The sequence below is a fragment of the Mesoplodon densirostris genome, chromosome 16 (assembly GCF_025265405.1).
Source record: "Mesoplodon densirostris isolate mMesDen1 chromosome 16, mMesDen1 primary haplotype, whole genome shotgun sequence".
Taxonomy (NCBI): Eukaryota; Metazoa; Chordata; class Mammalia; order Artiodactyla; family Ziphiidae; genus Mesoplodon; species Mesoplodon densirostris.
This window is the reverse complement of record NC_082676.1, coordinates 63,000,682-63,028,504: the sequence shown is the minus strand read 5'-3', so window position 1 is coordinate 63,028,504 and position 27,823 is coordinate 63,000,682. Positions and strand designations below refer to the sequence as shown.

Below are 27,823 nucleotides of genomic sequence, written 5' to 3'. Positions count from 1 at the left end.
ACCTAGGAGGCTCGGTCTGCGGCTGCGGACAGCTGGCCCAGCCGGCGGGAGCGCGGTCACGTGATGGTTGCCGGCCCGCCAAGATGGCGGCTTCCTTCGCGGCCCTGCTGGCGCTTTCCCTGCTCCTGCTGCTGCTGCTGGTGGCGTGGAAGCGCTGGCGGTGGGGGCGCGCGGCCCGCCATGTGATTGTCGTGGTGCTGGGCGACGTGGGCCGCAGTCCCCGCATGCAGTATCACGCACTGTCGTTGGCCAAACGCGGCTTCTCCGTGACCTTCTTGGGGTTCTGCAGTGAGTGCCCGGGGGCCTGGGAGGGAGGCTGCTCTCTCAGACTTTGACCCTCGGCTTTGACCGCCCCACGGGGGCCGAGGCGGGGACGCCCCTTTTCCCTCTCCTCCGTCGGGCAGCTCTCCGAGATTGGACGAGCCGGGTTGTGGCCTGGACAGCGGTTGCCAGGTTTCTGCCCAGCCTCTGCTGGGTGGGTTTCTAGGAACAGTCAGCATTAATCGAGCGCCTGCCATATGCCAGGACTGTGCTAAGCTAAATGAACTCAGTGCATAGTCTCACTTATTCCTAGTAAATGGAAAGATGGATTGGAACCCGGGTGGGTGTGACCCCAGGGCAAGTGCTGGTAAGCACATCTCTGAGGCTTCTTTTCTCAGGCAGTGTCTGAGCCGACAGGCAACTTGTCTCCTCTCCGTTCCTCACCCTCAGCGCAGAACTCTGCAGGCAGGAGATGTTTTATTTTCGCAGGATGTCCAGCGTTTTTCCCTCAGTGTGCGGGGTCAGGGGTGTCTGCTCCTCCATCTTCCCCCACTTTGACATCTTTAGAAGGTAGCTCTATCCCATATCAGGGGAAAAAAGGAATAGCACTGGTTGCCTCTGGTCCCTGTTTAGAGTCTGCTACCCCAGGGTGAGGGGCTGGAGTGAGACTTCCTAGGGGTCTCCCTATGGTGTGATAATTCCACCATCCAGGGAATCTAGGTCAGCTTGAGTGCCTACTATGTGCCAGGCATTGTGCTAAGTAAAAATGGGTAAGATTCCAGCGCTCCCTCTGTGGGTGGTCTAGTGGAATCTGGACAAGAACTGGCCTCATTCTCTGTTCTGGCTACTGAGGAACAGAGAGGTTCCAAAATACTCTCCCCTATTCAGCCTGCGGGGCGGGGATCATCTGACTTTAACTTAGATCATCTTCTCCAGCACATTAAAAGGGACATTCTTTTCAGTCTCCAAACCCCACGATGAGCTCTTGCAGAGCGACAGAATTCGGATTGTGAGTCTGACAGAACTTCAGAGACTTGCAGGTAGGAAACAGTCAACTCCCGATATCTCTGAATCTGTGTGTGGGGGTGGGTGGGGGGAGGGCGGGGAGCGCGGGGTGGGGGGGATCTGCAAATTGCCAAGAACTCCTTTACTAGTGATGGCTGTTTTCTGACTTGTAGTTGGGCCCCACATTCTCCAGTATGGAGTCAAAGTTGTGTTTCAGGCAGTGCACTTGCTGTGGAAGTTGATGTGCGGGAAGCCAGCAGCTTACATCTTTCTCCAGGTACGTGTCCTGGAGGTTCTCCAGCTCCACCTCCCGCTGTGAGAACCACTGTTTTAACAGTTTTCTTTACTTTCCAGTTTAAAAAAATGTACAGATTGGTAAATGCATATTCACATGTGTGTGTTTAAACTTTTAAAAACATGAGTAGGAGCCTATGGTATGTGTCCATTCTATTTATGGTACTCATCCCTTCTGTTTTTCAGTGTTTTACAGATAGTCTTATTTTGTACTTGTTACATATCTAAGTGTTTTACATGCATTATCTCGTTTAATTCTTCACAACAATCCTGAGAAGTAGGTTCTTGTGTTACCTACACTTAGAGATGAGGGAACCTAGACCCAGAGAGGTTCTGTAAGTAACCCATTGTCACACAGCTAGGAAGTGCTGGAGTCAGGATTTGAACCAGGTTGTCGCTCTAGTTCTGCAGTTCCACTCTTAGCCTCTTACCTTTACTGCTTTTTAACGTAGAGAAGCTCCTTTTTTTTTTTTTTTTTTTTTTTTTGCGGTACGCGGTCCTCTCACTTTTGCGGCCTCTCCTGTTGCGGAGCACAGGCTCCGGACGCGCAGGCTCAGCGGCCATGGCTCACGGGCCTAGCCGCTCCGCGGCATGTGGGATCTTCCCAGACTGGGGCACGAACCCGTGTCCCCTGCATCGGCAGGCGGACTCTCAACCACTGCGCCACCAGGGAAGCCTTCCTTCTTTTAATTGACTGTATTGTATCCTGATATGAGATGTATCCTAATGTATTCATTCAGTCTCATCTTAATGAGCACTCAGATTCTTCCTGATTTTTTTACTTAAAAATTAAAAAAAAATTAATTTATTTATATTTATTTATTTATTTTTGGCTGCATTGGGTCTTCATTGCTGCTCGTAGGCTTTCCCTAGTTGTGGCGAGCGGGGGCTACTCTTCATTGCAGTGTGTGGGCTTCTCATCGCAGTGGCTTCTCTTGTTGTGGAGCATGGGCTCTATGGGCTCTAGAGTGCAGGCTCAGTAGTTGTGGCTCACGGGCTTAGTTGCTCCGTGGCATGTGGGATCTTCCCGGACCAGGGCTCGAACCCGTGTCCCCTCCATTGGCAGGTGGATTCTCAACCACTGCACCACCGGGGAAGCCCTTTAGTTTTAAAATTGTATGGTGAAGAGTATCAGTGAACATATGTCTTTTGCATGGGTTCAGTTTCTTCCTTGGGGTAAATTCCTAGGACGGGAAGTGCTTGGTCAGAGTCCATGCACTTTTAAAATGTTGTGATGTGTTACTGGATAGTCCTAGAGTAAGGTTGGGTCAATTTATCCCCCACTTAACAGGGAAGCCTCTTCCCCCCGTCCTCAGCACCACCAGATATCATTAGGTGTTTTAGAGTTTCCATTCTGATAGGTGAAAAATGGTACTTCCTTGTTCCATTTTTTGTTTCCTTGAGTATCAGTGATCTTGGACTTCTCAGGTTGGTCAATTTTCTTTTATGACTGTTCATACCTCTTGGTGAGGAAGAGGGTCTTTCTTGTGCTTATCGATTATCAAGAGCTCTGTAAAGATAATTGACTCTTTGCCACGTACGTTATTTTTACTTGGTTTATTCTCGACTGTGGTCTGGTTTCCTTCTCTTACTTCAAGTCTCTCTTTCCCAGAACCCTCCGGGCCTGCCCGCCATTGCCGTGTGCTGGTTTGCAGGCTGCCTCTGTGGGAGCAAGCTCGTCATCGACTGGCACAACTACGGCTACTCCATTATGGGTCTGGTGCACGGCCCCGGCCACCCCCTTGTTCTGCTGGCCAAGTGGTGAGAGTCTGGGATGAGGGTGCCGACATCGTCCCCAAACTGTGGTGGGAAGAAGAGCCAGTGCGGAGACCCGGGGAAGCTGATTCCCGTGTGCCCTGTGGGGGTGAGGGCAAGGCTGGGGAGTTGGGCTGGCACTGGTGACAAGTGATAGAAACAGGCCCGAGCAAAGGAGGGCATTTGTTGGCCCATGAAACGGAAAAGTCCTGAGAAATGGCTGACTTTGAGCTCAAGAAAGGTGTCATTAGGACCCCTCTCACGTCTCTCCACACTTCCTCCTAGAGGTGTTTCTCAGGCTCCGGGAGCCCCTCGCTCTCATCCTCACCCCACCAGGCTCAGTGGAGAGAGCAGGCCTGTGGTTGGCTCCTGCTCACCTGGCGTCCTCTGACCCCCTCTGAGCCTGGGGGGCTTCAGTACCCCGTTGTCTCAGGCTTGGGACAAGTGCTCCACTGGAGAGCTGGGGTCCCAGGTGCACCCATACCAGATACCCAAATGGAAACTGGGGACGGCTGCTGGCAGACGGGGACGTGGGTCACAGTCTGCTGCAGCTGATGAGACAGGGAGAGGGAAGAAGGGCCTTGGGAGCAGGTTGGACCTGGAGGAGGAAGCAATGTTGTGTTCTGAGGCCGAGTTATACCATCTGCCTCGGTGTGGACTTGCAGCCTCAAGCCATTGCCGGCTGTGGCGTTTCCCCTGATGAGTCATTCGTGGGTGGTGGTCACAGCAGCAATCAGTGAGCGCTTGCTGCATGCCAGGCCTCAGGCCAAGCCTTTATCCCATTCAGACTCCAGTGCTGCCCAGCAAGGGTGTTCTGTGATCGCTGTCTTTTTACAAACCAGGAAACCGAGGCTGAGAGCCCTCATGTCACTTGCTACACAGCTAATACATGTGAGCTCCAAAATTCCATCCCAGGCAGTCCAGCTCCAGAGCTTTCTCTGCATCCTGAGTGAGGAACAGGCCGTGGCACCTACACACGTGAAATAACTCTGTTCATTTCCAGTTCTTTTTCAGTCCTGCCCTGTCACCAGGGCTCAAGTCTCCATTTGGAGCTAATCTGTTGATAACGCCTTTCTTTTTTTTTTTTTTTTTTTTTTTGCGGTATGCGGGCCTCTCACTGTTGTGGCCTCCCCCGTTGCGGAGCACAGGCTCTGGACGCGCAGGCTCAGCGGCCATGGCTCACGGGCCCAGCCGCTCCGCGGCATATGGAATCCTCCCAGACCGGGGCACGAACCCGTATCCCCTGCATCGGCAGGCGGACTCTCAACCACTTGCGCCACCAGGGAGGCCCGATAACGCCTTTCTAGCATTTGCTAAACTCCCTTTGTAACACATTGGGAGCGAGCCTCAGCCCCACAGCCTTTGCAGGGAATAGTGCACTGTGGCTGAGATTTAATAACAAGATTTTATTGTATTTCTCCTTCATTTTATGGCAAGAGAGACTGGATTTTCCATTCTGTAGTGGTACATGGTTTCTCTTGAAAGTAATTGTATTTAAGCTGAAAAGCAATCTGATTTAAAGAAAGGTGTGAGGGAAGTAATAGTACAGGTGGTAGAACTCAGTGCAAACACGGGGAAGGTGCCTTGCCAGTGACCTGATTTGGGAGATCCCAGCTCTGCAGCCTCTTCTGTATCAGAAGGTGTCAAGTCCCATGGGGTTGGGGTGGTGGTTCCTGGCCCAGAGAGCTCTGGGCTGACCACTGATACGTCTTTTCAGGTATGAGAAGCTCTGCGGACGCCTGTCCCACCTGAACCTGTGTGTGAGCAATGCGATGCGGGAAGACCTGGCAGAGAACTGGGGCATCAAGTAGGGGCCTCGGGAGGCAAGGGGTCCCTCCCAGCACCGCTGACTCCCAGCTGCTATGTCATGTTGCAAGGCATTGGGAGCTCCCAGGGTTCCGGGAGGTGGTTACTGGTTTGGGGAGACTGAGGGAGGAGGAAGCTAGAGTTTCTTTCCCAGCCAGCCAGATGGTCCAGGAAGTGTTCATGTTAGAAATTCTCTCTGTGCTTCTCCAAGTAATTCTAAAGCTTATTGTCGAGACTTGGATACCTAAGCACCCTTCTTCTTCTGGATACTTCTGGGTCTCATGTTCCTTAGGCCTTTCTTTGCCCCTCCGTAGAGCCCCCAATGATCTCATTGCAGAGCTGTGACTGTCTACGACAAGCCAGCATCTTTCTTTAAAGAGACGCCTTTGGACCTGCAACACCAGCTCTTTATGAAGCTGAGCCTCGCCTACTCTGCATTCAGGGCCTGGTAAGTCTGCTGTCTTCAGCTTTCAGCTGCCTTGTTTTATGCTCGCTGCTGACCTGGAGACCTAATCCAGGGGATGGCAAACTATGGCTGTAGGCCTGCTGCCTGTTTCTATAAATAAAATTTTATTGGAACACAACATGTTCATTCATTTATATGTTGTCTGTGGCTGGTTCCACACTATAAGAGCAGAGCTGGGCTTTGCAATGGAGACTGTATGGCTCCCCAAAGCCTACAGTGTTTAGTCTTTGGCCCTTTAAGGAAGTGTTTGCCCTGTACTAGGCTGTGGGTGTCCTTACCCTCCTGCCAGTGGTTCCTGACCGCATGGCGGGGTCTGTGCACCTGTGTGTTCTCTGGGCGTCTCCCTTCTGAGAGCCGCTCCCTTCTGAGCCGCTCTCCATACAGCTGGTCTTTGTTCCTCTCAGTAACGTGGGGGCAGTTGGAGGGGTCACAGCGTCCTCATATTAAGTCTAGGGGATGATTAGAACAGTAAGCCCCGTGAAGGCAGGGGCTGAGTCGGCCTTGTCTGCCTTGCGACCTCAGCACCTAGCAACACATAAATACAGATAAGAGAGAAAGCAAGGTGCAGGTCTGTGCCCAAGGCCTTGGGTGGTAGGGCCACCTGGTGGCTCTGATGTGGCTGCACCCCAACAACTGGGAGCCTGCGGGCCTCACTCTGGTGGGAGAGTGGCCGTTCTCGGGCCCAAGGGCCTGCTCTGTGGCAGCTCACGGGCTCTCTCTCTGCTCCTTCAGTTCAGAACCCTCGGACCCGGGCATGGAGAGGTCGGCCTTCACAGAGCGGGACGCCCAGAGTGCAACAGTGACCTGCCTTCCCGGGCGGCCGGCCCTTTTGGTCAGCAGCACGAGCTGGACAGGTCTCAGGACCCGCCTGGGCACTTGGGGCTCGTATGGGCACCTGGCTGAGCCTGTGTTCTCGCCGCTGCCAGGCGTGCACACCACACGTATTCGGGGCCTTGATGAGAAAGGGGAGCACATTGAGCTGGGTGGGGAGGCATCTAGAAACTGGCCTGTGACACTCGGTTCTCTTTTCCCATAGAGGATGAAGACTTCTCCATCTTGTTGGCAGCATTAGAAAGTAGGTGTATGGCTGTGATCAGGAGCTGGGCTTGTTGGGGGCTGCTGAGCTGCACGATGCTCACCTGGCCTTGCGTGATGTCCTCGGCAGAGTGTTCCTGACCCCAGGGCCAGGGCCACTGGGTGGAGGTGGCAGGCGTGAGTCCCCTTTTGGGTCAGTGAGTGACCAGCCTAGCTCTGAATTGCCACCTCCAGGAGAAGGGATCGCATGGTTGGGAGCAGTGCTCCCTCCTCCTCTCCCTTCCCCCTCCCCCTCGCATCAGCCCCTCACTCTCCCGACTACATGATCTTGGTTATCATATATTTATTTTCCTAAACACAGAGTTCGAACAGCTGATCGACGATGGAGAAAGCCTCCCTCCTCTGGTCTGTGTTATAACAGGTACCCACCTGGGACCATCCCTGTTCTTGTATTAAACGGGGCAGTGGAGGCATGTCAGGCCTGTGGTGTTTGTTGTCTCGTTAATTCTCACCCCAAGTCTGTGATGTATGGTTTTCTACACCAGCTTGACAGGGGGAGGCTGAGGCTCAGAAGGGCTTCATGGCAGGGCATGGAGTCTAGAGTTCAATCTCAGATAGCGTGACCTCAGAGATACTGAGCTTTCTACTTCACAGTGGTTTCCAAGTATCTTTTTTTTTTTAAATGAGAGTCTGCTGTCCAATGTCAAACTGTTTCCAAAGGAGCCCAGTGAAGAGAGAGAGGCAGAGGAGATTTGGTTGGAGGAGGAGGGTCCTCAGCCAGCTGCCCCACCTTGGACACTCCTCTCCTCCAGGCCCTTGGACGCCCAGGGGCGGCAGGAGCCCACTGCTCATGCTGTGCCACCTGGGGATCTGGGCAGGGCACAGGGGCAGTCTGTGTGAGAAGCTGTATTGGTGGGCACTCTGGTGCCTGGCCAGAGTTTGTCCTGGCTGTGTTCCCAGCCCAAGGCCTGCGGGGGGGACGGCCATGGCCTCAGCAGTCAAGGTGCACACCCCTTGGGGGTCGTTTCTGGAAGGGGCCTGGACGGGGGCCTGATTGGAGCTGCTGCCTGTGGGCCTTCTGCTCACGCCCTTGCAGGGGCGTCTCAGGCCTGGGGCTGGGGGACAGGGCCAGACGTGGGCCCAGTGCAGTGACTCCGGTTTTCTCTGTAAGGCAAAGGGCCTCTGAAGGAGTATTACAGCCATCTCATCTGCCAGAAGCATTTCCAGCACATCCAGGTCTGTACCCCATGGCTGGAGGCCGAGGACTACCCCTTGCTTCTAGGTAAGAGGCCTGCAGGGGGAGGGCTGGGGTTTATAAGGGAATACCTGAGGGCAGGGGACAGAGTTTTTCTGAAGAGGGCCAGATAGTGAGTGTTTTACCAGGTTCTTTTGTGTATTCTTTGTTTTTTTAACCCTTTAATGATTTCAAGCCATTGTCTGCTCAGGGGCCCTACACATGTAGGTCTCAGGCTGGGATGGGCCCTGGCTGGACTCCTGGAGAACTAGGCTGTTTCCTGGTGTGCCACCTCCTCCCTGCCTGTTTGCCAAGGTTACGTCCAAGTGCTCTTGGCCTCCACGCCCTCCGCTCATCCTGCTCTTCCAGTGGGCAGAAGGGCTGGGCGGGGCTTGGGTTGGGGCCAATTCCCAAGTCTGGGAGGTACAGAGACCACGAGGTAAACAGTGTGGACTCTCCCAGTGAGAAGGGGCCGCCCTCCCTACTCTTGGCGTTGTTGATCCCTCGGGGAGGGCTTATTGGCTCGGTGCCTATAGGTCTCAGCAGCCACTAAGCTGTCTCTGGAGTGGGAGGCGGGGAGCCTTTGTAGGCAGGAGCTCCAGTGGCACTGAGTGATGTGAGGTTGCTTCCTTGGCTTTATCTTCACAGCGACAGCTGGTCTGCTTTGGGTTCTTTTTCCAATTATTGTGATAAAATACACATAACAAAATTTGCCATTTTAACCATTTTTCCATTTTTAAGTGTATGCAATTCAGTGGCATTAATTACACTCACAGTGTTTTGCAGTCACCGCCACTGTCTCTTGCCAAAACATTTTCATCACCCCAAGCAGAAACTCAGAACCCATTAAGCAATCATTGCTGCGGCTTCTTTTAAAATACAGCGTGGTTAAGGAGAAAAAGGGGGTCAGTTTAAAGAAAAACATTGGTGACGGGCAGGTCGTTTTCAGAAAGGGCCGAGAGGCCAGGAGCGGCAGGTGGGAAGCACCTCCGTGTCCCCGCCTCCTGCCAGGCTGCTTGGCCAACCCCAGGCAGTCGTGCGCGGGGTTGGGGCCTTTATCACCCCCTTTCCACTCCTCCCCGCAGGCCTCGGTCCGCAGTCCTGCAGGATGTGTGGTTACTGGGCACACAGCCGGAGCTGATGGCCCCCTCCCCCTCGCTCTGCAGGGTCCGCGGACCTGGGCGTCTGCCTGCACCGGTCCTCCAGCGGCCTGGACCTGCCCATGAAGGTGGTAGACATGTTCGGGTGCTGCCTGCCTGTGTGCGCCGTGAACTTCCAGTGGTAGGAGCGGAAACCCAGTCCTCCCAGGGTTAGGTTCTCAAACCAGCAGCTGGTGGGGGGGAACCAGCAGAATTGCACGGGAAGGCTCCCTGGAGGGCTCCACCTACCCATCTGTGCGGCTCTGCCACCCAGAGGGAGCAGGAGCCCTCCGGTCCCTGTGGGCGGGCTGTGCCCCACCAGACAGGGTGGCTTCCAGTTAGAGCTTGTGTTGAATAAAAATTGGAGTCTTGGGCTTCCCTGGTGGCGCAGTGCTTGGGAGTCCGCCTGCCGATGCAGGGGACGCGGGTTCGTGCCCCGGTCTGGGAAGATCCCCCATTGGGCCCGTGAGCCATGGCCGCTGAGCCTGCGCATCCGGAGCCTGTGCTCCGCAACGGGAGAGGCCACAACAGTGAGAGGCCCGTGTACCGCAAGAAAAAAACCCAAAAAACCAAAAAAACAAAAAACTGGAGTCTTAAGTACTCTACTTGGGGGCTTGTGCTCACAGGATGCAATGGTGGCTGGAATTGCCCACACAGCTCACATGGACTTATTTCTCTCTCTGTCCCTTTAGTCTTGAGTTCATGTAGTTGGGTTCGAATCAGTTGAATGAGTGTATTTCTGTCTCCTCTCTTCCTGGCAAAGATGGGCAGGAGAGGACATTTGGAGACGGTAGTGTTAGAAAAGGTTCTAGAAACAGTGGCCCCACCATGAGCTGAGAAGCCAGCTTCTGAATGGGAAATCCAGGATGTTGGAGCCCGGGTTCAGATCGTGTTGGGATCAACCTCCTGGTCACCTCTGAGCCTGCCTCCAGCAGGGTTGCCTTTTACCTGGCTTCTCTGCTGTGGAATTAAGAAAAAAAAGGCAGAACTTACTAAGAACGTTCTTACTGAAGACAGCATGTAGCACAAAAAGTCCACATACCCCTTTACTGTCCCTCCTTCCCCAAATTGGTTTGGATTTTTTTTTTTTTTTTTGCGGTACGTGGGCCTCTCACTGTTGTGGCCTCTCCCGTTGCGGAGCACAGGCTCTGGACGCGCAGGCTCAGCGGCCATGGCTCAAGGGCCCAGCCGCTCCGCGGCATGCGGGATCTTCCTGGACCAGGGCACGAACCCACGTCCCCTGCATTGGCAGGTGGACTCTCAACCACTGTGCCACCAGGGAAGCCCGGTTTGGATTTTTAATGTGTATCCTGCCAGGTCTTTTTTCTATTCAGGCGCCAAATCTAAGAACAGGCTTCCTGAAACCAGACTGACTGTTCCTGCCTCCAGCTTAGCCTGCGGGTGGGGTGGAGTTGGGGGGGAGCAGGTGGGCACCTTGGGTTCTGTATCTCCTCCAGGCAGCTCTCAGACCTCCCCCGATTCTCTCTGCAGCTTACACGAGCTTGTGAAACACGAGGAAAACGGCCTGGTCTTCGAGGACTCAGAGGAGCTGGCAGCTCAGCTGCAGGTAGCGTGTCTGCTCCACACTGCAGCTTGCAGGGTTTTGGAGATTCCTTGTTCCTGCAGCTGGGTGGGTGGCCCTGGGCTGTGTCTGGGTGAGCGAGCAGCGGTCTCAGAGGCTGGGCCCCATTGGGCCCCGGAGGGATCAGGGTTCGCCCCACCTGCCATCAGGGTTTATGGAGCTCACACCACACAGTGATGCTAGAGCCAGGTGGACTGTGTGCCATTTAGGGGGTGATTGGATCTGAGAAGGGAGAGTGAGGAGCGAGGGAGCTTCCTGGAGCGGCCTTATGAGATGGGTGGGCATCTTCAAAGGATACCTCTTTCTTACTACAAATTACAAAAAGTAATATGTCATCATTCTTGATCACTGAGACCAAGGGCAACAGACTTTGGAAAGGCCCAGAAAAAAAACATTTTAGACTTTGCCATAGTCTCTGTCAGAACTACTCAACTCGGTTGTAACATGAAAGCATCCACAGTCTGTGGATGAAGGGGTGTGGCTGTGTTCCAATAAAACTTTATTTACAAAGACAGGCGGAGGGCCGCATGTAGCCCACAGGCTGGCGTCTGCAGACACCTTAGTTTAGCAGAGCTGGAAAGAACGCAGGCATCACCTAGTTCTTAGCACGTGGGCAGGACAGTGCTGGGTAGAGGCCAGCTTTTGGTGGAAGGAACAGCAGAGCATTGCAGAGGCAGAGGCCGGGGGCTGCCGGCAGAGCATGGGGTGTGGATGGTGAACACTGCAGCTTGGCTGTGTTGTCAGGTCGGAGCAGGGCAGGAGATAGAGCGTAGCTGGGCCATGAAGGCTCCCCTGCGCCTGGTGAGGGAGGGGGCTTGCTGGGTCAGGGACATTGGGGTCAGGGCTGTTGAGAAGGGTTAGTTAGCCCGGCCTGGTGTGGAAGCTGGGCCAGAGCGGGAGTCCCGCTGGAGACCCCAGGACACCGGTGGTGCTTCTGGAAGTGCGGTGAAGGAGGGAGGGTTTCGGCAGAATGACTGGCCTGGCAGCTGGGCTTGGGGTGCAGCGGGAGCCTGGGCTGCTGGGAAGGAGGAGGGGAAGCTTGGGGTGGAACCTGGGGTGGGGGCAGGAAGCAGTGATGAGGTAAGTTCTGGTCTTCTAGATGCTTTTCTCAAAGTTTCCTGATCCTGCTGGCAAACTGAACCAGTTCTGTAAGAACCTCCGGGAGTCAGAGCAGCTTCGATGGGATGAGAGCTGGAAGCGGACAGTGCTCCCTTTGATTACGGACACGTGACCCCTCGGGCCAACGACTGAAACTCCTGAGGTGTCCTGCGCTGGTCATCATGGAGAGACCCTCACGCTGACACCCCTCCTTACCTTTCATCTTCCTCCCCAGGAGCTGGCCCACACTCCCCTCCTCACAGCTGCCACTGCTGGCCAGTCCCTGGGCAGACTCTTTAGATCAGCGCCTCCTGGTGGATGGAAGCTGAAAGGCTGACAGTGGGCACTGCCTGGGGAATGAAGTTACTTTGAATAATCAGGAGTTTTTGTTGCCCAGGAAGCTGGCTCAGCCTGCTTTCATCTTTGGAGGCTCTGAATCCCTTCTCTCTTTTCTGTTCCTGTCTTATGAGTCTTTCTTTCCCCCAGTTTATGACTTTTCTGTTATTTGTGTCGTCTTGAACATCTCTGCATCCTTGTCTCCTGGTGTCTGCCTTTCCCCGCATTGCTTGGTTGTGTCCCTAATATTTTGATTCCTGCCTTGAAAACAGACTTTGCAGCCCACCGCCCTGCGAGGGCGGTCAGATGTGCCACGTGTGCAGCGGGCTTGGCTCCACGAGGGATGTGCGTTCAGGTCGGGGGGAACATATTTGGTATGTGTTTTTATTTGCACAAATGAAATGCTTATCTCTGAGCCAAAAATTTCATTTCTGATTTATGGTGATTTTCTTAAGAACTAAGCCAGCTGGCAGAGAGGGGTCTACGTGCTTGAACAGTTTATGTTTTATTCGCACAGTTTGTGGTTCCCGATTCAGAATTTAACATTCTTCAAACATTCAAGTCCAGTGGAAGTTTTATCAGATTCTTTCCAGGACAGTGATTTAATTTTCACATTGTTCTTTAAAACCATTTATAAATCTACAGCATTAGTTTCAGAATTGCCATCTCCGAGTGCTCTTCGTAGGGAAACAGTTTCTGGTCGTGACGAGGCACTTCTTCCCACGGGATTCCAGCCCGGCCTGGAGACAGAACATATGCGTCTCAGGATGTGGGGTTTGGGGATGGGACACCACCCTATCAGTGTGGGGCTTTGGGACAGGCCTGGGGGTGTGGGGTACAGACTACAGATTTCCAGGCCCCATCCAGACACCTGGAATCAGCCTCCAGGGGTGGGACCAGGAATCCCATTTGTAGGCAGCTCACAGCAGCCAGGTTTGCTGCGTCTGCCCACTGGGCCGTGTGCATCCCTGGAAAGTCACGGTCCCGTCTGGGTCCTCCATCCCGTTACCGGGCACAGCTCAGTAGGAGCTGAGGTTTGAACCCACGTCTGCCTGACAGCTCAGCCTGGTGCCTTCAGAGGCTGGACCTGCATCAGAGGGGCTCACGTCCTCTGTGTAAGCACAGATGTCTGACGAGCCCCTGGCAAGAATTTTGTCATCAGTTTTTTAGGAATGAAAAATTAGTATTTATAAGAATGAAATACTAGACATACAGTGTATAAGTATCATGATACTGCCGTCCGGGTATAACATGTTAATAATAATGTTAATTGGTGTGTGTGGAGTTTCCCCATATGTGTATTAACATGACAATTATTTTTTTTTTTAATAAAAATGAGCTTAAAAATGAGTTTATACTGTATATGCTGTTTAGCACTCAGCTTTCTTAAAATACAGCGTGGATATTTTTTCACATAAGCATCTGAAGGACTTGGTTATTTCTCGAGGCCAAACACCCCGTCAGTGGGACATGCTGTACAGGGGTGGGCGCTGGTCCTCTCTGTCAGCAGAGGCAGCTGTGCGAGAGCTTTGCTTGGGGGGTGGGGGATTGGGGCAAGCACAGGGCTCTGCACTGCTGCCCGGTCATGTGTGGGAAACCTTGATCAGGCCTGGCTCGTGGTGGGGACTGCAGGGTGGGGGTCATGGGGTGGGGGGTGGAGAGTGGGAGCCGGCTGCCTGGCTTCAGTCCATGGGTGCCTGGGTGATTACTCAGCTGCCCTGCACCCCGGTGTCTTCACGGGTGGGACAGAGGATGGCAGCACCCCGCCCCCCCAACCCCAGGTGCTAGAGGGGCTGACGCGGGTCAGGTCTGAGAACAGTGCCCGCCTGCAGCAGTGCCAACTCAGGCAGACCCCACCCCCTTCTCTAAAGCATCCCTCATTCTTCCATTTCCTGTGCGCTTGATCTAGTAACAGCAGCTGCCGTTTTCCCGAGCACACCCTTCGTGCCAGCCCTGTTCCAACTCTGAGGTGGATGTTTCTGCTGTACAATGAATGAAGACCTGGAGAGGGGTGGCCCAGCTCCACCGGGGACCCACCTCCAGAGCCTGCACCTGACTGCTGTGTGGCCAGAACTCATCTACCCTGATACCAGCTGGCATCCACCATCCTTTCCGTTTTACAGGCAAGAAAACAGGCTGGAAGCCTCTCAAAACGTGCTCTAAACACACAGTAGGACTGCTGGTCTCAAACTTCCGAGATCACCGTGTCAGCCGTCTCCTCCCCAGAGCACCAACTCCCTGGCCCTGGCTCCTCTGCTGACCTCCTGGGCGGAGGGTGGGGGGTCGTTGGCCCAGCACATTGTGGTCTGGGGCTTCCTGGCTAGTCTCCAGGGCCCCATTCTTTTAATTTCCTGATTTCTGCCTCCCTGGAGTCCTGTGTGTGGCCAGTGCAGTGGCCCTGCAGGCCTGGGTGGCATCCCCTCAGAGTCAGCAGCCCGGCCAGGGGCCCGGGGCTCACCCAGCTCCGTGGTGAACAGCTGACACGTCTCTGGGTTGCGGATGGTGAAGGCAACGTAGGCGTCAGGAGCCCGCTGGTCCTTCTGGCAGGCAGAGAGCTTCTGCAGGACCCCGACCAGGGAGAGGACAGTTTCTGGGCAATACAGCACATCTGCGATGAAAACCCCAGGTTACTGGAAGGGGCTCCTCCAGGACCCCAGGATGGGGGCCTCTGGGTTGTGCCGACATGGGCAGCAGGGTGAAGGCCTGCAAAGCAGCAGTTCTATTAGGTTTGTGCTGTTGGACGGTAAGAAAATTACAGGGGTAAAAAGAAAAACCCTTAGCAGAGAAAAAACTGCTGAAAGACACTGCAACACGTGAAAAATATCCAGGACTCACTGGTGTTCCTTTAAAAGAAAAAATCAATTCTCTGCCTATGGCCTGTTTAGAAGATGCTTAATGAAGCAAACCCTGAGTGCCTCAGACTTCTCGTTTCCTTCCTGTGGGGGACAAGCCCCCTCCCACCCACCAGCCGGGCCTGCAGGGGTGAGCTGCTTAGCCTCTGTGCTCCAGCCGCTCTGGGCCTGGGTCTCAGGGCCATGGCCAGGCCAGAGCACAGTACCATCAGCCAGATGGGGCTGGGTGAGCACCGTGGAGGGCAACGGTCCCGTTGGTGCCCACACCATATGCCCCTTCCCTCAAGGGTCCCATCCTTGCACCAGAGTGGGTGGTCCCTCCTTGTGGGACTCGTTTTGAGGACCTAGGACAGAGATGCACAGGCAGAGCCCTCGGCCTCAGGGACACACAAGTGTGCACGGAGAAGGAAGCAGGTGCTGACAGAGGTAGGGGCACCCAGAGCTCCTTCCCTGACCCTCGGCCTGGCCCAGGGCATGCAGAGGAATCAGGATCATGCCGTTCTTTGTGGTCCTGAAAGGACAAGGCTGCTGTGGCCACTTCCACCCCCATCTGAAGACAGAGGGTGTAGGTGGGGCCAGCTCAGCTCCCTTGCTTTGTGGGGCTGCTCTGGCCTATTCATTTAGGTTCTGGATGGCAACTGAGAGGCCTCCCTCAGGCTGCTGGAGAGGGACGTGAAGTCTGTCCCAGCCTTGCTGGGAAGAGCTGGTTCCTTTATAGGAGGGACCATTAGCGTGGCAGTAGGCGTGGCCACCGTCTCAAACGGGAGGGCTGTGGCTTTAGGGCACCCAAGAAGCACGCTCTGTGCTTCGATGTCACCCTGGAGGCCCACACGACCCAAATCCCATCATTCCTCCCACCAGGCAGCGCTCACCGTCCCCTTCCCAGCACTGAAAGCCAGGTGGAGCTTCAGGGAGGCCACACTCCAGTGGCCTGAGCTGGGCGGTACCTGCGGCAATGACGATGTCCGGCTGGAAGGCAGCAAGCTGAGGGACCGTCACAACGTCCCAGTCCACCCGGGCCACCGTCACCCTGGGGCTCTCTGCATCGGCGGTGTCGTGTCCTGGGTGCTGGGCCAGGGCGGCGACATTTGGCTCCAGTGAGAGGCCATTGAGAAGGATGTTCCCTTGGAGCTGCTCAAGGACATGGCTGTGACAGTCGCTGAAGACGTATGCTCTGGGCCGGCACATCTTGCAAATGGCCAGGCCCGTGAGGCCGGCTCCACTGCCAAGCTCTAAGACAGTCCTGCATGACGGGGAGAAGCGGCCGTGTCTGTGATCCCCCTGTGGCAAACCTCCCTGGTGCCCAGCCCTGCACCCCCAGGTCACCTGTGAGCAAAGCCCGCTGGGTTCTCCATGGCCCACTCCGCCAGGTAAAGTGCGGCGTTCCACGTGACCAGGCCCGTGGTGCCATGGGAAATGATGGCCGTGCTCTCGGAGAGCGTGACAGAGTCCCCGGAGGGCTAGGCAGAGACAGGGAGAGAGGATTAATCTGGCAACCAGGGCAGGCGTGGATCACATAAGGAATTAGAATTTGAGTCTAAATGTGATGGGGAGCCACTGGCGGGTTCTGAGCAGGTGACACAACCCTCGTGAGCTCAACGTGTCAGTGGAGACAGAAGAGGGAAGCAACAGGGCACGTGGTAGACCCAAGGACAGTGACCCCAGAGCCCACCCAGGAGGGAACCTGCCTGCTCCGGTAGTGGGGGTGTGAGGGCCCCGAGGCAAGGCCTGAATGGCTACTAGAAACACTTAGAAATGTGTGACAATAACAGAAAACATCATTTCAGAAATAAAGGCTACTCAAAAAAGCATAACAACAAACCAAAACATAAAAACAGATAAACCTTAAAGAGAAACAGGAAGTGAAAAGGAGCGAAATTTTAAAAATCAGAAATTAAGAGATTGTCATGGGTTCAATTGTTTCCCCCCAAAATTCATATGCTGAAGTCCTAAGCCCCAGCAACTCAAAATGTGACCTTTTTTGGAGATGAAGTCTTTTTTTCTTCTTTTTTTGGCTGCACTGTGCAGCTTGGGGGATCTTAGTTCCCCGACCAGAGATTGAACCCCTGCCTTTGGCAGTAAAAGAACAGAGTCCTAACCATTGGACTGCCAAGGAATTCCTGAGGATGGGATCTTTATAGAGGGAATCAAAATAAGGACATAAGGGGACCCTAATCCAATCTGACCATGTCCTTATAAGAAGAGGACATTAGGACACACACACAGGGAGAAGATGGCCATCTGCAGGCTGAGGAGAGAGGCCCGGAGCACATCATTTCCTCGCAGCCTCAGAAAGAAACAACTCTGCCGACACCTTGATTTTGCACTTATAGCTTCCAGAACTGTGAGATGATAAATTTCTGTTGTTTAAGCCACAAATTTTTAGGTACTTTTAATGAAACGAAAGCAAAGAACAAATACTAAAAATTAGAATTCAAGAAAGCATTCCTGAGAAAACAGATTTGAAATGAATATTGAAAGAGTATACACTGCACCCGAGGTCACTGACTCAGAACGATCACAACCTCGAGACGTAGTCTAATAGAATTACTGGACTTTAAAGAAAAAAAATGCTTTGGCTATCTAAGAGAAAAGGGCATGTGACATAAAAGGGAAAGAAAATTAAATTATCATCAGGCTTTTGCACAATGATGCTTTATGCCAAAGAAAGTGGAGAAATATATTTAAGAGACTCAGGGAGAGAAGGTGTGAGTCAAGATTCAAGTAAAAATGGCTCAATCTGTTATCAACATGCAAGAAGTCCGGGAAGGTCCATCCGACGAGCCCTTCTTCAAGAACCTCCTAGAAAATGAACTTGAGACAACCAAAATGGCTACAGAGACATCAATATACGGACCAATACAGAGACTGAAAAGAGACTACGGTATGTGCCTGAGGTCGGTAATGTTTCTGCCCATATCCCTGGACCCTGTGATTGTGCTGTGCTTCTTGGCAAACGGACTCTGAAGATGCATTTAAGGTTACAGAACGTGACATGGGGAAATGATCCTGGATTATCCAGGTGGGCCTGATTTAATCATCAGGGCTGATGTTTGGGAGATGCAGAAGAAAAAGAGGCAGGAGGGATTTGAAGTGGTTGCTGGCTTTGGAATCAAGGGGCTATGAGTCAGGGGGACAGGGCAGCTCCTAGAAGCTGAGAACCACCCCAGGCCAAGAGCCAGGAAGGACACGGAGTCTCATTCCTGCAGCTGCAGAAATCGCAATTGTGCCAATGACCTGAAGGGCCTGGAATGGTCCTCCCCCCGGGCCCAGTCCTACAGACACCCTGATTTTAGCTCTGTGAGACTCAAAGAGGAGTAAGCAGCTGAGCCCAGCAGACTTCTGACCTACAGAACTGGAAGATAGCACATTTATGTTGCTTTGAGCTGCTAAGTTTGTGGTAATACTATGTAATGGCTCTATGATGACTATGTAGGGAGAATGAGGGTGGCATATATAAAAATTTATGCTGTTTTCAGTAACCACAGTTGGTGTGAGGGATTAGTGCTGTTGTTCTGAGATCGCTGCACGCACGAACAATACGGGATAAGCCAAAGGCAGTTGGGGGATATCCTAACATCATCCCCATGCTCTTGAGAACCAAAATTTCCAGAGCAGAGCAGAAGAAAGGAGATAGGGATCCAATGCAGAAGAGGCTGAGTGAAAACCCTTCTGATCCTGAATCAGAAACATCAATATGGACTCATGAGGTATTTTCTCTTAAAAAGTATGGATATGTATCTCCACCCATTATCCTAGCTCTGTCCACAGAAAGGCCTAGACAGCAGCAATGATCATCCCTAATGCCCAGACTGTGGTCTCTAAATATCATTTCCCACTAAAAGAAACTAGGGCTTCTTGAAGACATGGCTGATTCCAGGTCTGGGGCAGGAAACATACAAGATGAGTCTGGAAAAGCTTGACATAAACTAAAGTAAGAAAACTATGAGGTGATGTCAAAGGACTCAGAAGCCTATTTGAGGGGACTTCCCTGGTGGCGCAATGGTTAAGAATCTGCCTGCCAGTGCAGGGGATACTGGTTTGAGCTGTGGTCCGGGAAGATCCCACATGCCGTGGAGCAACTAAGTGCATGCGCCACAACTGCTGAGCCTGCGCTCTAAAGCCTGCAGGCCACAGCTACTAAGCCCGCGTGCCACAACTACTGAAGCCTGTGCACCTAGAGCCCGTGATCCACAAGAGAAGCCACTGCAATGAGAAGCCTGCGCACCGCAATGAAGAGTAGCCCCCGCTCGCCGCAACTACAGAAAGCCCATGCGCAGCAGTGAAGACCCAATGAAGCCAAAAATAAATAAAATTACTTTAAAAAAAAAAGAAGCCTACTTGAAGTGACTCAAAATAGCACATTTTGAGCTTCAGTAACGACATGATTTGCAATGGTTTGAACCCCTACTGGGAATGATAGGAAACCAATTCACTATCTTGAAAAGGAAAGAAGTCTGTATTCTGCCTTTCCTCTACTAGCTGTACCAGTAGGTAACCAAATACGGATGAAAGGAGGCATTTCCTTATAAAATTTCTCCAGCTAATGAATGAAAACAAAATGATAGAAAAATTACTGGGGCTTCCCTGATTGCGCAGTGGTTAGGAATCTGCCTGCCAATGCAGGGGACACGGTTCAAGCCCTGGTCCGGGAAGATCCCACATGCCATGGATCAACTGAGACTGTGTGCCACAACTACTGAGCCCACGTGCCACAACTACTGAAGCCCATGTGCCTAGAGCCTGTGCTCCATAACAAGAGAAGCCACTGCAATGAGAAGACCGCGCACTGCAACGAAGAGTAGCCCCTGCTCGCTGCAACTAGAGAAAAGCCCGTGAGCAGCAACGAAGACCCAACACAGCCATAAACAAACAAACAAACAAATAAATAAGAAAAATCACCTTTTTGCATCCTTCAGTGAATTAATGAGTCTAAGCTTTAAGCACCCACAAGTGCTACCATGAAGAGGATAAAAAATAGATGATGTGCCTTCTAGGACCCAGGTTGTTTTCTTGCCAAAGGGGTCAAACAGACAAGAGTCCGAGTGGGCCTGTGAATCCAGCCGCCGATTTTCGGGGAACAGAGGACAGAGGAACAAGCTGAACAGCACCACGTGTGTGCGACCATAAGCCAGCCTGTGGAAAGCTGTCCAGGCCAAACTGCCAGGAAGAGAAGGAGCTGGGGGGACCTGCGGATGAAGGGAAATTTTGAGCCAGACCTAGTTAATGGGCAAGACTATGTCCAGAGGTGCACATGGCAGTGGTACGACCTCAGAGTGCTTACTCTGAAAGAGAGGGAGGGCTGGGATGGGTCAAATAAGGGCTTTGTGGGCTGGCTGCCAAAGTCCTTGGCTAGATTGGCAGTTACCATGGTGGCCGCCTTGTGACAATTCGATAATCTAATTCTTTTGCATGGTTTTCTGTATCTTTGTTTTAAAATAAAAGGTTAAAGGAGAAAGAAAACAGAAACTGTTGTGTGTAGAATGGACTTCTGTGGGGTAAGAAGCCAGGTGACCAGTGAGAAGGCCAAGCACCAGGTCAGCCTGGTGATGGTGGCAGTGGACAGCGGGGAGAGACTGCTGTCCTGTAACATCCATCCATCAAATATTTATTGAGGTCTGAGCGCCAGGTCGCTGCTGTGCAATTCATGTGTGTTACCTAATTTAACGCCAGTCACCCCGTAAGACAGGTGTTATTTGTTGAAGTGCTTGGTTTACAGGTGGGGAAACCGAGGCTCAGGAAGGTTAACTGACCTCGTCTAAGACTACAGAGCTGAGGAGTCAGGATTGAAGCCACGTGAGGCTGACTGGAGCCTGAATCAACTGTGTGTGTGGAGGAGGGCGCATGTCTCCTACCAGCAGGTAGCTCCGGTGGCACCGGGTGGGCTCCTCGGCTGTCAGGATCTCCGCCAACGCCTCGTACAGCTCGTCCAAAGGCTCCGTGTGGGTAGCCTCGTGCTGGGGGTGGGCAGGGTGAGAGCTTCAGCAAGAGGATTAAGGTGACCCTCGTGAATCAAACCAAGGTTCCACCTGCTTGCTTTTACTATGACTTGTAAAAATGGCTGGAGGATTTTCACCAAATTTGGAGGGGAGACTTGGGATGTGATTGACTTAATACAGATCACTTGGTGGGGGGACCTGGGGGGCCTCAAAGAAAGGTGTAGAGAGGGTGAGGGTGAGGTGTAGTGTAGGGCAGGAGAAATGGGATATGTGAGAGCTGGCAGGACAGAGGGAGAAGGTGGCATTTCCCACACTCAGGGACTCCTGGTAGGAGTGGGAAGGTTCCATGGGGGACCAGGACAACAGAGGAGATGCAGCCACTCCTGGAGACCACTCAAAGCACAGAGGAAGTACCCTGGCCCCTCCTTTTCTCCCCCACTCCATGGCTTCTCATTGGTGGAACCCAGCTGGGAGCAGTTGCCCAGGGAGCTCCCTGCTATATGGGGATCTGTAGAGCAGGCAAAGAGTATGGGATGGATCTTAGCTCCAACAGGCAAAGCCCACGTTTGGAGAGCCAGCCAAGTCCTAGATGCTGCCTTGTTACCAGATGGACAGTGCCCATCACTGACCTTTCTGATGAGCTCTGAGAGAAAGCTCCAGGCATACTTCACTGACGGTGGATGCTTCCTGCACAGAGGATGCTTCACGGTCTGTGACGAGGAACACAGTGTGGGTTGCTGGAGAGACTCCGCCTTAAGTCTCCCATGAGCTTCAAGTGAATACAGGGCAAACCCCAGTTATCGGATTCCTGGAATTCTGGCCCTGGGTGACCCTTATGCATCTGAAAGAGTTTAAGATATAAGCCCTTTCCTAAAAACATTTCTCAACTACAGTGGCACAGACCATGGCAGTGTTTCTAATGCCCTTTCTGGGCAGGAACATAGGGCATACGGACTCAAGCTAACACCCTGCTGTAGACTGAATATTTGTGTCCACCCTACATTCACATGTTGACTCTAACACCCACTGAGATGATATCAGGAGGTGGGGCCTTTGGGGCGTGATTAGGTTATGAGGGTAAAGCCCCCATAAATGGGATTAGTGTCCTTATAAAAGAGACCCCAGAGAGCTCCCTTGCCCCTTCTGTCATCTGAGGACACAGCCAAGAAGACAGCATCTTTGGACCAGGAAGTGGGCCCACACAAGACAATGAATCTCCTGGCACCTTGATCTTGGACTTCACAGCCTCCAGAACTGTGAGAAATAAATTCCTGTTGTTCACAAGCCACTCAGTCTGTGGGGTTCTGTTACAGCAGGACTAAGACATGCCCCTTCCCAGAGCAGCCAGCAGGAACTCGAGTTTGTAGTGAGGACAAATGTGGGACTGTCTGGCTCCATGGAAGGGGTGAGAGCTCCAAATGGTATATGACAAGGCAGATTCAGCACCTTCCCTCCTGGAGCTCACACCTCCGGCTGGAGTGCTGTGCTGGCCAGGACAGAGGAAGGTCGGGGCTCTGCCTGGGATGTAGTGGAGAGGGAAGGGGGCTCTGAGGGCAACACTTCGGCTGAAGCTGAGAGAAGCAGAGAGCAGGGGAACGAGTTGCAGGCAGCTGAGTAGCTTGTGCAGGCCCCCACCTGGCATTTTGGGAGGGAGGGCAGGGGACGGGAACAGTGAGAGTAGGGCCTGTGTCACATGGGACCTGCTGGCTGGAGGGACGTGATTTTACTCAAGGGCAACAAAATGCCCACACAACTCTTCAGGGGCTTGGCGGGTATTAGGTTTTAACCTTGGGGTGAAAAATCAGAGCAGACTGCATGACAACGGCCTCAGAGAGGTCTGAGCTCGCAGTCCTGAACTGCTGGATCTCCTGGGAATCTTCCCTAGCTTGGCTGCATCTTCTCGACACGGTGGTCAGATGGATACTCTTGGTTCACCCTCCAGACAGGAATTCTGACCTTGGGCTCTTTGGACAGGACCAGTGGTTGGAGGGGTGTGTATGATTCCCATGCATTTGTACACAAAATGTACTCTTCCGGAGCGTTTTTTCCTTGGGGTAGTGTCCACAACTTTGGGTTTTCAGAAGGATTCATGATCCTTAAGAGGGTAGAGAGCCCGGATGCAGTGTGATGTACACCTGACCCACATGGCCAGGGGCAGGCAGAGTGGGACAGGCCAGGCAGTGGTGGTCCCTCCTCTACCCGCACCCAGATGCACCTTGGAGTCCAAACCCCACCTACAAAAAGCAGGGGCCCATCCACAACTACAAAAGACACACGGGTGGGCAAGACTTGCCTGCTTCTTTTCCCCTTAAACATAAAGAAAGAAAGTCTCTGAGCAGCTAGCAAATGCTAGAAGATGTTCCTACAGCTGTCATCTCCACTTTCTCTGCGGATGGTTTAGAAAAACATCCCCCAGGTTCCCTCCTCTCATGCAGCTTGTTGTATATTCTGATGTCTTTATCTAAGAAAACAAAAGAGCCGTAGCTGTCTGAGGTGCTCACACCCAGATGCAGCATCTTTCTTTTTTTTTTTTTTTTTTTTTTGCGGTACGTGGGCCTCTCACTGTTGTGGCCTCTCCCGCTGCGGAGCACAGGCTCCGGACGCACAGGCTCAGCGGCCATGGCTCACGGGCCTAGCCGCTCCACGGCATGTCGGCCATGGCTCACGGGCCTAGCCGCTCCACGGCACGTGGGACCCTCCCGGACCGGGACACGAACCCGTGCCCCCTACATTGGCAGGTGGACTCTCAACCACTGCGCCACCAGGGAAGCCCCATCTTTCTTTTTAAAGGATACGTGTGCACCTGTTACGTCTTCATGGGCAAATCAGGCCACTGATGCGTTCCAGTGATTCTGTGATTCTTACCTTCTGCAAAATATCCAGCAGCAGCTCAGAGCCTGACGAGTCCCTTAATTTCTCTTCTAGGCTCTATCCAAAGAGAGAGGGGGAAGAGAAAGAAATCTCAAGGGCATTATCACAGGAACATTAAACATGCAATGGGACATGCTGGCAAAGTGCTAAGTGATTTCTCCCCAGGGACCTGGGGCCAAATGATGTGGAAGGCACAGGCAGCTGAAAGCCTGACCTTGAGAAGTTCCGGGTTACACCTGGATGAGTCAGAGAAAGAACATCAGAAGACAGACTCTTGGTTTGCATTAGCCCTGGCAGCTTAGCCTTGCCTGGGTCACAGACCAGCTCTGTGGCTGAATTGGAATTACAGGGGGAGCCACAGCATTAACACCTGGTGGGCAACCTGAAACCTTTCCACGGCAGGTTGGCTGCTTCACTGTTCAGGTCCCGGCTCTATGTCACCTCCTTGGAAGGCCTTCCCAACTCTCCTAAATTGATACATTTCTTTGTTTTATTGACTTTCCCGCCACCATCATCTCCCCGTGTTTTCTTGCTTATTCATTTACTTTTATTTTATTATTTTATTATTTTATTCTCTGGCTCTCCCATCTAATCAGGGCTTTGTCTGTATTCTGCTGATCCTGGTGCCTGGCTTGTGGAAGGCATTCTGTAAACATTTGTTGACAGAATAAAAAATACTAGCTAACACATATTCATGTAATCCTGACAACAGCCCTATGAGGTTAAGCATCATTATACTCCCATTTTACTAATAAGAATATGAAGGCACAGAGAGACGAAGTCGCTTGCCCAAGGTCACACAGCTTGTGTGGGGTGGGGCAGGGCCAGAATTCAAAGCAGGTTGTCTGTCTCCCAGGTCTGAGTGCTCCAATGCTGCTCTCAACTTCTTTTCTAGTCAAACCAATGGTAAGAATAGTTCTCACCACATGGGTGCTGTGGGTGAGCCTAAGTGAGCACTTAGCATGGGACTGGTGCAGAGTAAGCACTCACTCATGAACAATTATAGTCGATATGAATTGGGCCCACTGGATGCTGTCATGAAGGTTTAAATTTGGGGTTAAAAAATGTACACATTCCTTTCTGACGGGAAATGATCTCCCAGAATGCTAAATGGTTTATGTCAATGAAACACAAATGACTAACCTCCACTCTTAAGATGGGGCAGACCTGGGGAGGAATATATGTCCAAACTGAGTCATCCCAGTGAGTTCACCGCACTGGAATTATGGATTATAAAGGACGCATGTCATTAGAGCCCTGGCCTTGGCAGAAAGAAGCTGCTGCCTCGGCCATGCGCCTCTGTGTGAATGGCAGGTCCCCAGGGCAGGGAAGTGAGCTCTTTCGTCTCTTTCCTGGACTGTTTTGTACCTCCCTGTCTCTTCCATCAGCTGCCTCTGAGAGGGCTTTTGTCCAATGCTGCTGACACAAATGAGAACACCCAGGCCCGAGGGGTCTGTGACCTGGTCGCTGAGTTCAACGCAGCGTGGTCTCCCGCTGCCCCGAGGACGTGGGCTGTTTAAATGAGCAGCAGCAGCTGTTACCCAATGGCCAGGATAATAACTGGCTAAAAAAAGGCACAAACTGTCCATGACCCTAAAAACCCAGCGGAAAAAGGAGTTAGGAGGAAACCCCGCATTCCTTCAATTCGTGGGACTCGGTCTGCAGAGACAGCGCAGGGCGGGAAGGGCCCAGGGGAGGAGGGAGCTGGGGGCTGAGCGCAGGGTGGGCCCAAGGGTGCTTAGGTGGACCTCCTGCTCCCCGCCGCCAGCCCGCGCGGGCCCCAGTGATGCCCGGGGAACCGGACGTGATGCCGGGGCCCGCGAGGGAGCAGAGACCGCCGCGTGGCGGGGCGAGCAGGGGTGAGGCCGGAGCCCCGCCCCACCGCGCCCCCACCGCCCCCCACCCGCCTTCCGCGCTCCCCACCGCCCACCTGCCAGGGGAAAGAGCTCAGGGCGCGCGCCGCCAAGAAGCGGCGCTCGAAACTTCGCAGCAGGGGCGCAGCCTCAGCGCTCTCCTCAGGCGCCATGGCGGGGCGGGGCCGGGCCGCCGCGTTGCCCGAGAGACGGGGGGAGCGGGGCTACGCCGGGAGGCGGCCCGAGGCAACGCGCGGAGCCGGGGTGGGGCTTGGGGCAGGGCCAGGCGCTGCTCGGATCCTGGGAGGCGGGGCTTAGGGAGGGAGCCAGGGTTAAGGAGGCGGTGCCAGCCGGAGGTGCGTGTGGAGGTGGGCGGGGGTGGGTCGAAGCGTTGCAGGGGTCCTGGGAGGAGGGACTTGGGAAAATTGGAGGCGGGCCCTGAAGGCGGGCTCTGGGGCAGATTTGGGGCCTGGGAGGCGGGGCCAGGGTCGGAGGGGCGGGGCCAGGGTTTCGGTGGGGTGGGGCCAGGGTTTCGGTGGGGTGGAGTCAGGGTTTGGCGCCAGGTTCCGCTGGGCGAGGCAGCGAGAGCTTCCAGCCAGGCCAAGGGCCAGGTAACCATTCTCGCTGTTCCAGCACCTTCTCGAGGGTCTTTTTTGGCAGGAGCCCTCTGGGCAGACGCGTTGTCCCTTGGGCTTACTCCTAGCCCTCCCCCGACCCCTCTGGGACTGCGCCCTCAAGCTCAGCCTCGTGTGAGGGCGTCTCCTCAGGTCTGTGGGCCGGTGGGCTCAGGCTTTCGCAGACTTTTCTCGCCTTGGTAAAAGGCACTGAGGCAAAGGTGTTGGTTGGCAAACTGCCGCGTACACGGGGGCAAGGGGAGACCGAAGAAAGCAGCAGGCCCCTCCAGGTTGGTAGGTGGCAGTTTTAATAAGTGAGGGAACTTACGAGGCATGTCGTGGGCACCGCAAGGAGAACAGGTCGGTGGGTCGGTGGTCCTAACCAGTCTTAACCAGCTTGAACTAGAGACAGCTGATTCCAAGTTCCTGGAAAACAACTTGGGCAAACATCTTATTGTTTAGGCTACATCTTATTGTTTAGGCTACGTCTTATTGTTTAGGCTTAGAGGACCTGCCAGTCTTTTATAGCAAAAACTAAAGCGAGCTTGAGCGGTGAAGGCAGGCTACAGGTGTGATGGATTTAACAATGATTACCTTAGATTTCATTGACCTCTCAATGACGTCCTGCCTCTCCACACCCTCCTGCCAGAATCTTAACAGTTTATAGCGAGGCCTTAACGGAGTCCAGTCAGTACACAGTCCAGTATCTCCACAGAACATTGCTCTCTCAAGGATGCATTTTTGCTTTCTTTCTTTCTTTTTGGCCGAGCTGTGCGGCATGCAGGATCTTAGTTCCCCCGCCAGGGATTGAACCCAGGGCCCAGCAGTGAAAGAGCCAAGCCCTAACCACTGGACTGCCAGGGAATTCCCCAGGCTGCATTCTTTTTTTTTTTTTTTTTTTTTTTGCTGTACGCGGGCCTCTCACTGCTGTGGCCTCTCCCGTTGCGGAGCACAGGCTCCGGACGCGCAGGCTCAGCGGCCATGGCTCACGGGCCCAGCCGCTCCACGGCGTGTGGGATCTGCCCGGACCGGGGCACAAACCCGTGTTCCCTGCATCGGCAGGCGGACTCTCAACCACTGCGCCACCAGGGAAGCCCCAGGCTGCATTCTTGAAACAACTTCTGTTGTGGGAACAGGGGGCAGAACGTACTTCTGAGGGCATGGTGGGGTGAGGAGACCTTGGTTGACCGGGACTAGCTCGGAGGGTCAACCGGTCACTTTGTTACCCAACAGGTTTGTTTGCTAGAGGCGCAGCAAGCCAAACGCCGAGGCGCTGACGTTTGCAGCAGAGAAAGGGTTTATTCACAAGGCAGCCACGTGAGGAGACGAGAAAACAAATCTCAAACCTGCTTCCCTGTGGGTGAGGGGCTGGGGTATTTATGGGCTAAAGAAGCAGGGTAGTCTAGGACGTGGAGGGCGTGGGGTAAGGCGATTGGAAATAGGAAAAATGTGAGGTAACGGTCGATTCACGCAGGTGCAGATGAGCTACAGGCATCTTCATGGGACGCTTGTCCAGAAAATGGTTAGCAGGTTCTGAGGGTGGGGTTTTTGGCCCTCTGACGTCAAAGGTCAACGAACGGACACTCCCGCATGCCCAGTTGGAGGGTCGGTGGTCCTAACCAATCTTAACCAGCTTGAACTAGAGACTGATTCCAAGTTCCTGGAAAACAACTCTGGCAAACA

The 27,823-nt window shown here is 53.4% G+C and overlaps 2 protein-coding genes across 3 annotated transcripts; one reads left to right on the top strand and one right to left on the bottom strand.

Moving 5' to 3' along the window:
- The first annotated feature begins 53 nt into the window (after positions 1-53).
- Positions 54-13,429, top strand: ALG1 (ALG1 chitobiosyldiphosphodolichol beta-mannosyltransferase). Its single transcript, XM_060120015.1, has 13 exons — positions 54-288; positions 1,224-1,301; positions 1,440-1,543; positions 3,173-3,321; positions 5,033-5,122; positions 5,459-5,569; positions 6,320-6,441; positions 6,624-6,662; positions 6,984-7,043; positions 7,794-7,904; positions 9,023-9,137; positions 10,487-10,562; positions 11,677-13,429. The coding sequence occupies exons 1-13, from the start codon at positions 84-86 to the stop codon at positions 11,806-11,808; spliced, it is 1,392 nt and encodes a 463-aa protein (XP_059975998.1). The 5' UTR covers positions 54-83; the 3' UTR covers positions 11,809-13,429.
- EEF2KMT (eukaryotic elongation factor 2 lysine methyltransferase) lies at positions 12,494-25,745 on the bottom strand. Of its 2 annotated transcripts, XM_060120016.1 has the most exons (8): positions 25,604-25,745; positions 23,668-23,730; positions 21,432-21,512; positions 20,719-20,820; positions 16,190-16,323; positions 15,811-16,106; positions 14,470-14,619; positions 12,494-12,751 (listed from the first exon to the last, which is right to left on the bottom strand). In XM_060120016.1, exons 1-8 carry the CDS (start codon positions 25,697-25,699, stop codon positions 12,651-12,653), a joined length of 1,023 nt encoding a protein of 340 aa, XP_059975999.1. In that variant the 5' UTR covers positions 25,700-25,745; the 3' UTR covers positions 12,494-12,650. The 2 variants fall into 2 exon arrangements, with proteins under 2 accessions (XP_059975999.1, XP_059976000.1); XM_060120017.1 differs by lacking the exons at positions 20,719-20,820; positions 21,432-21,512.
- Positions 25,746-27,823: the final 2,078 nt, after the last annotated feature.

What these genes read in the sequence shown, in the direction of transcription:
- ALG1 (XM_060120015.1), top strand. Translation starts at nt 84, where the DNA reads ATGGCGGCTTCCTTCGCGGCCCTGCTGGCGCTTTCCCTGCTCCTGCTG. An exon ending in CTTGTTCTGCTGGCCAAGTG is followed by an intron (nt 3,322 to 5,032) that starts GTGAGAGTCTGG and finishes ACGTCTTTTCAG; the next exon opens with GTATGAGAAGCTCTGCGGAC. An exon ending in GGACTACCCCTTGCTTCTAG is followed by an intron (nt 7,905 to 9,022) that starts GTAAGAGGCCTG and finishes CTCGCTCTGCAG; the next exon opens with GGTCCGCGGACCTGGGCGTC.
- EEF2KMT (XM_060120016.1), bottom strand. Translation starts at nt 25,699, where the DNA reads ATGGCGCCTGAGGAGAGCGCTGAGGCTGCGCCCCTGCTGCGAAGTTTC. An exon ending in CCAGCGGGCTTTGCTCACAG is followed by an intron (nt 16,107 to 16,189) that starts GTGACCTGGGGG and finishes CCCGTCATGCAG; the next exon opens with GACTGTCTTAGAGCTTGGCA. An exon ending in GCTGTTCACCACGGAGCTGG is followed by an intron (nt 12,752 to 14,469) that starts GTGAGCCCCGGG and finishes TTCTGTCTCCAG; the next exon opens with GCCGGGCTGGAATCCCGTGG.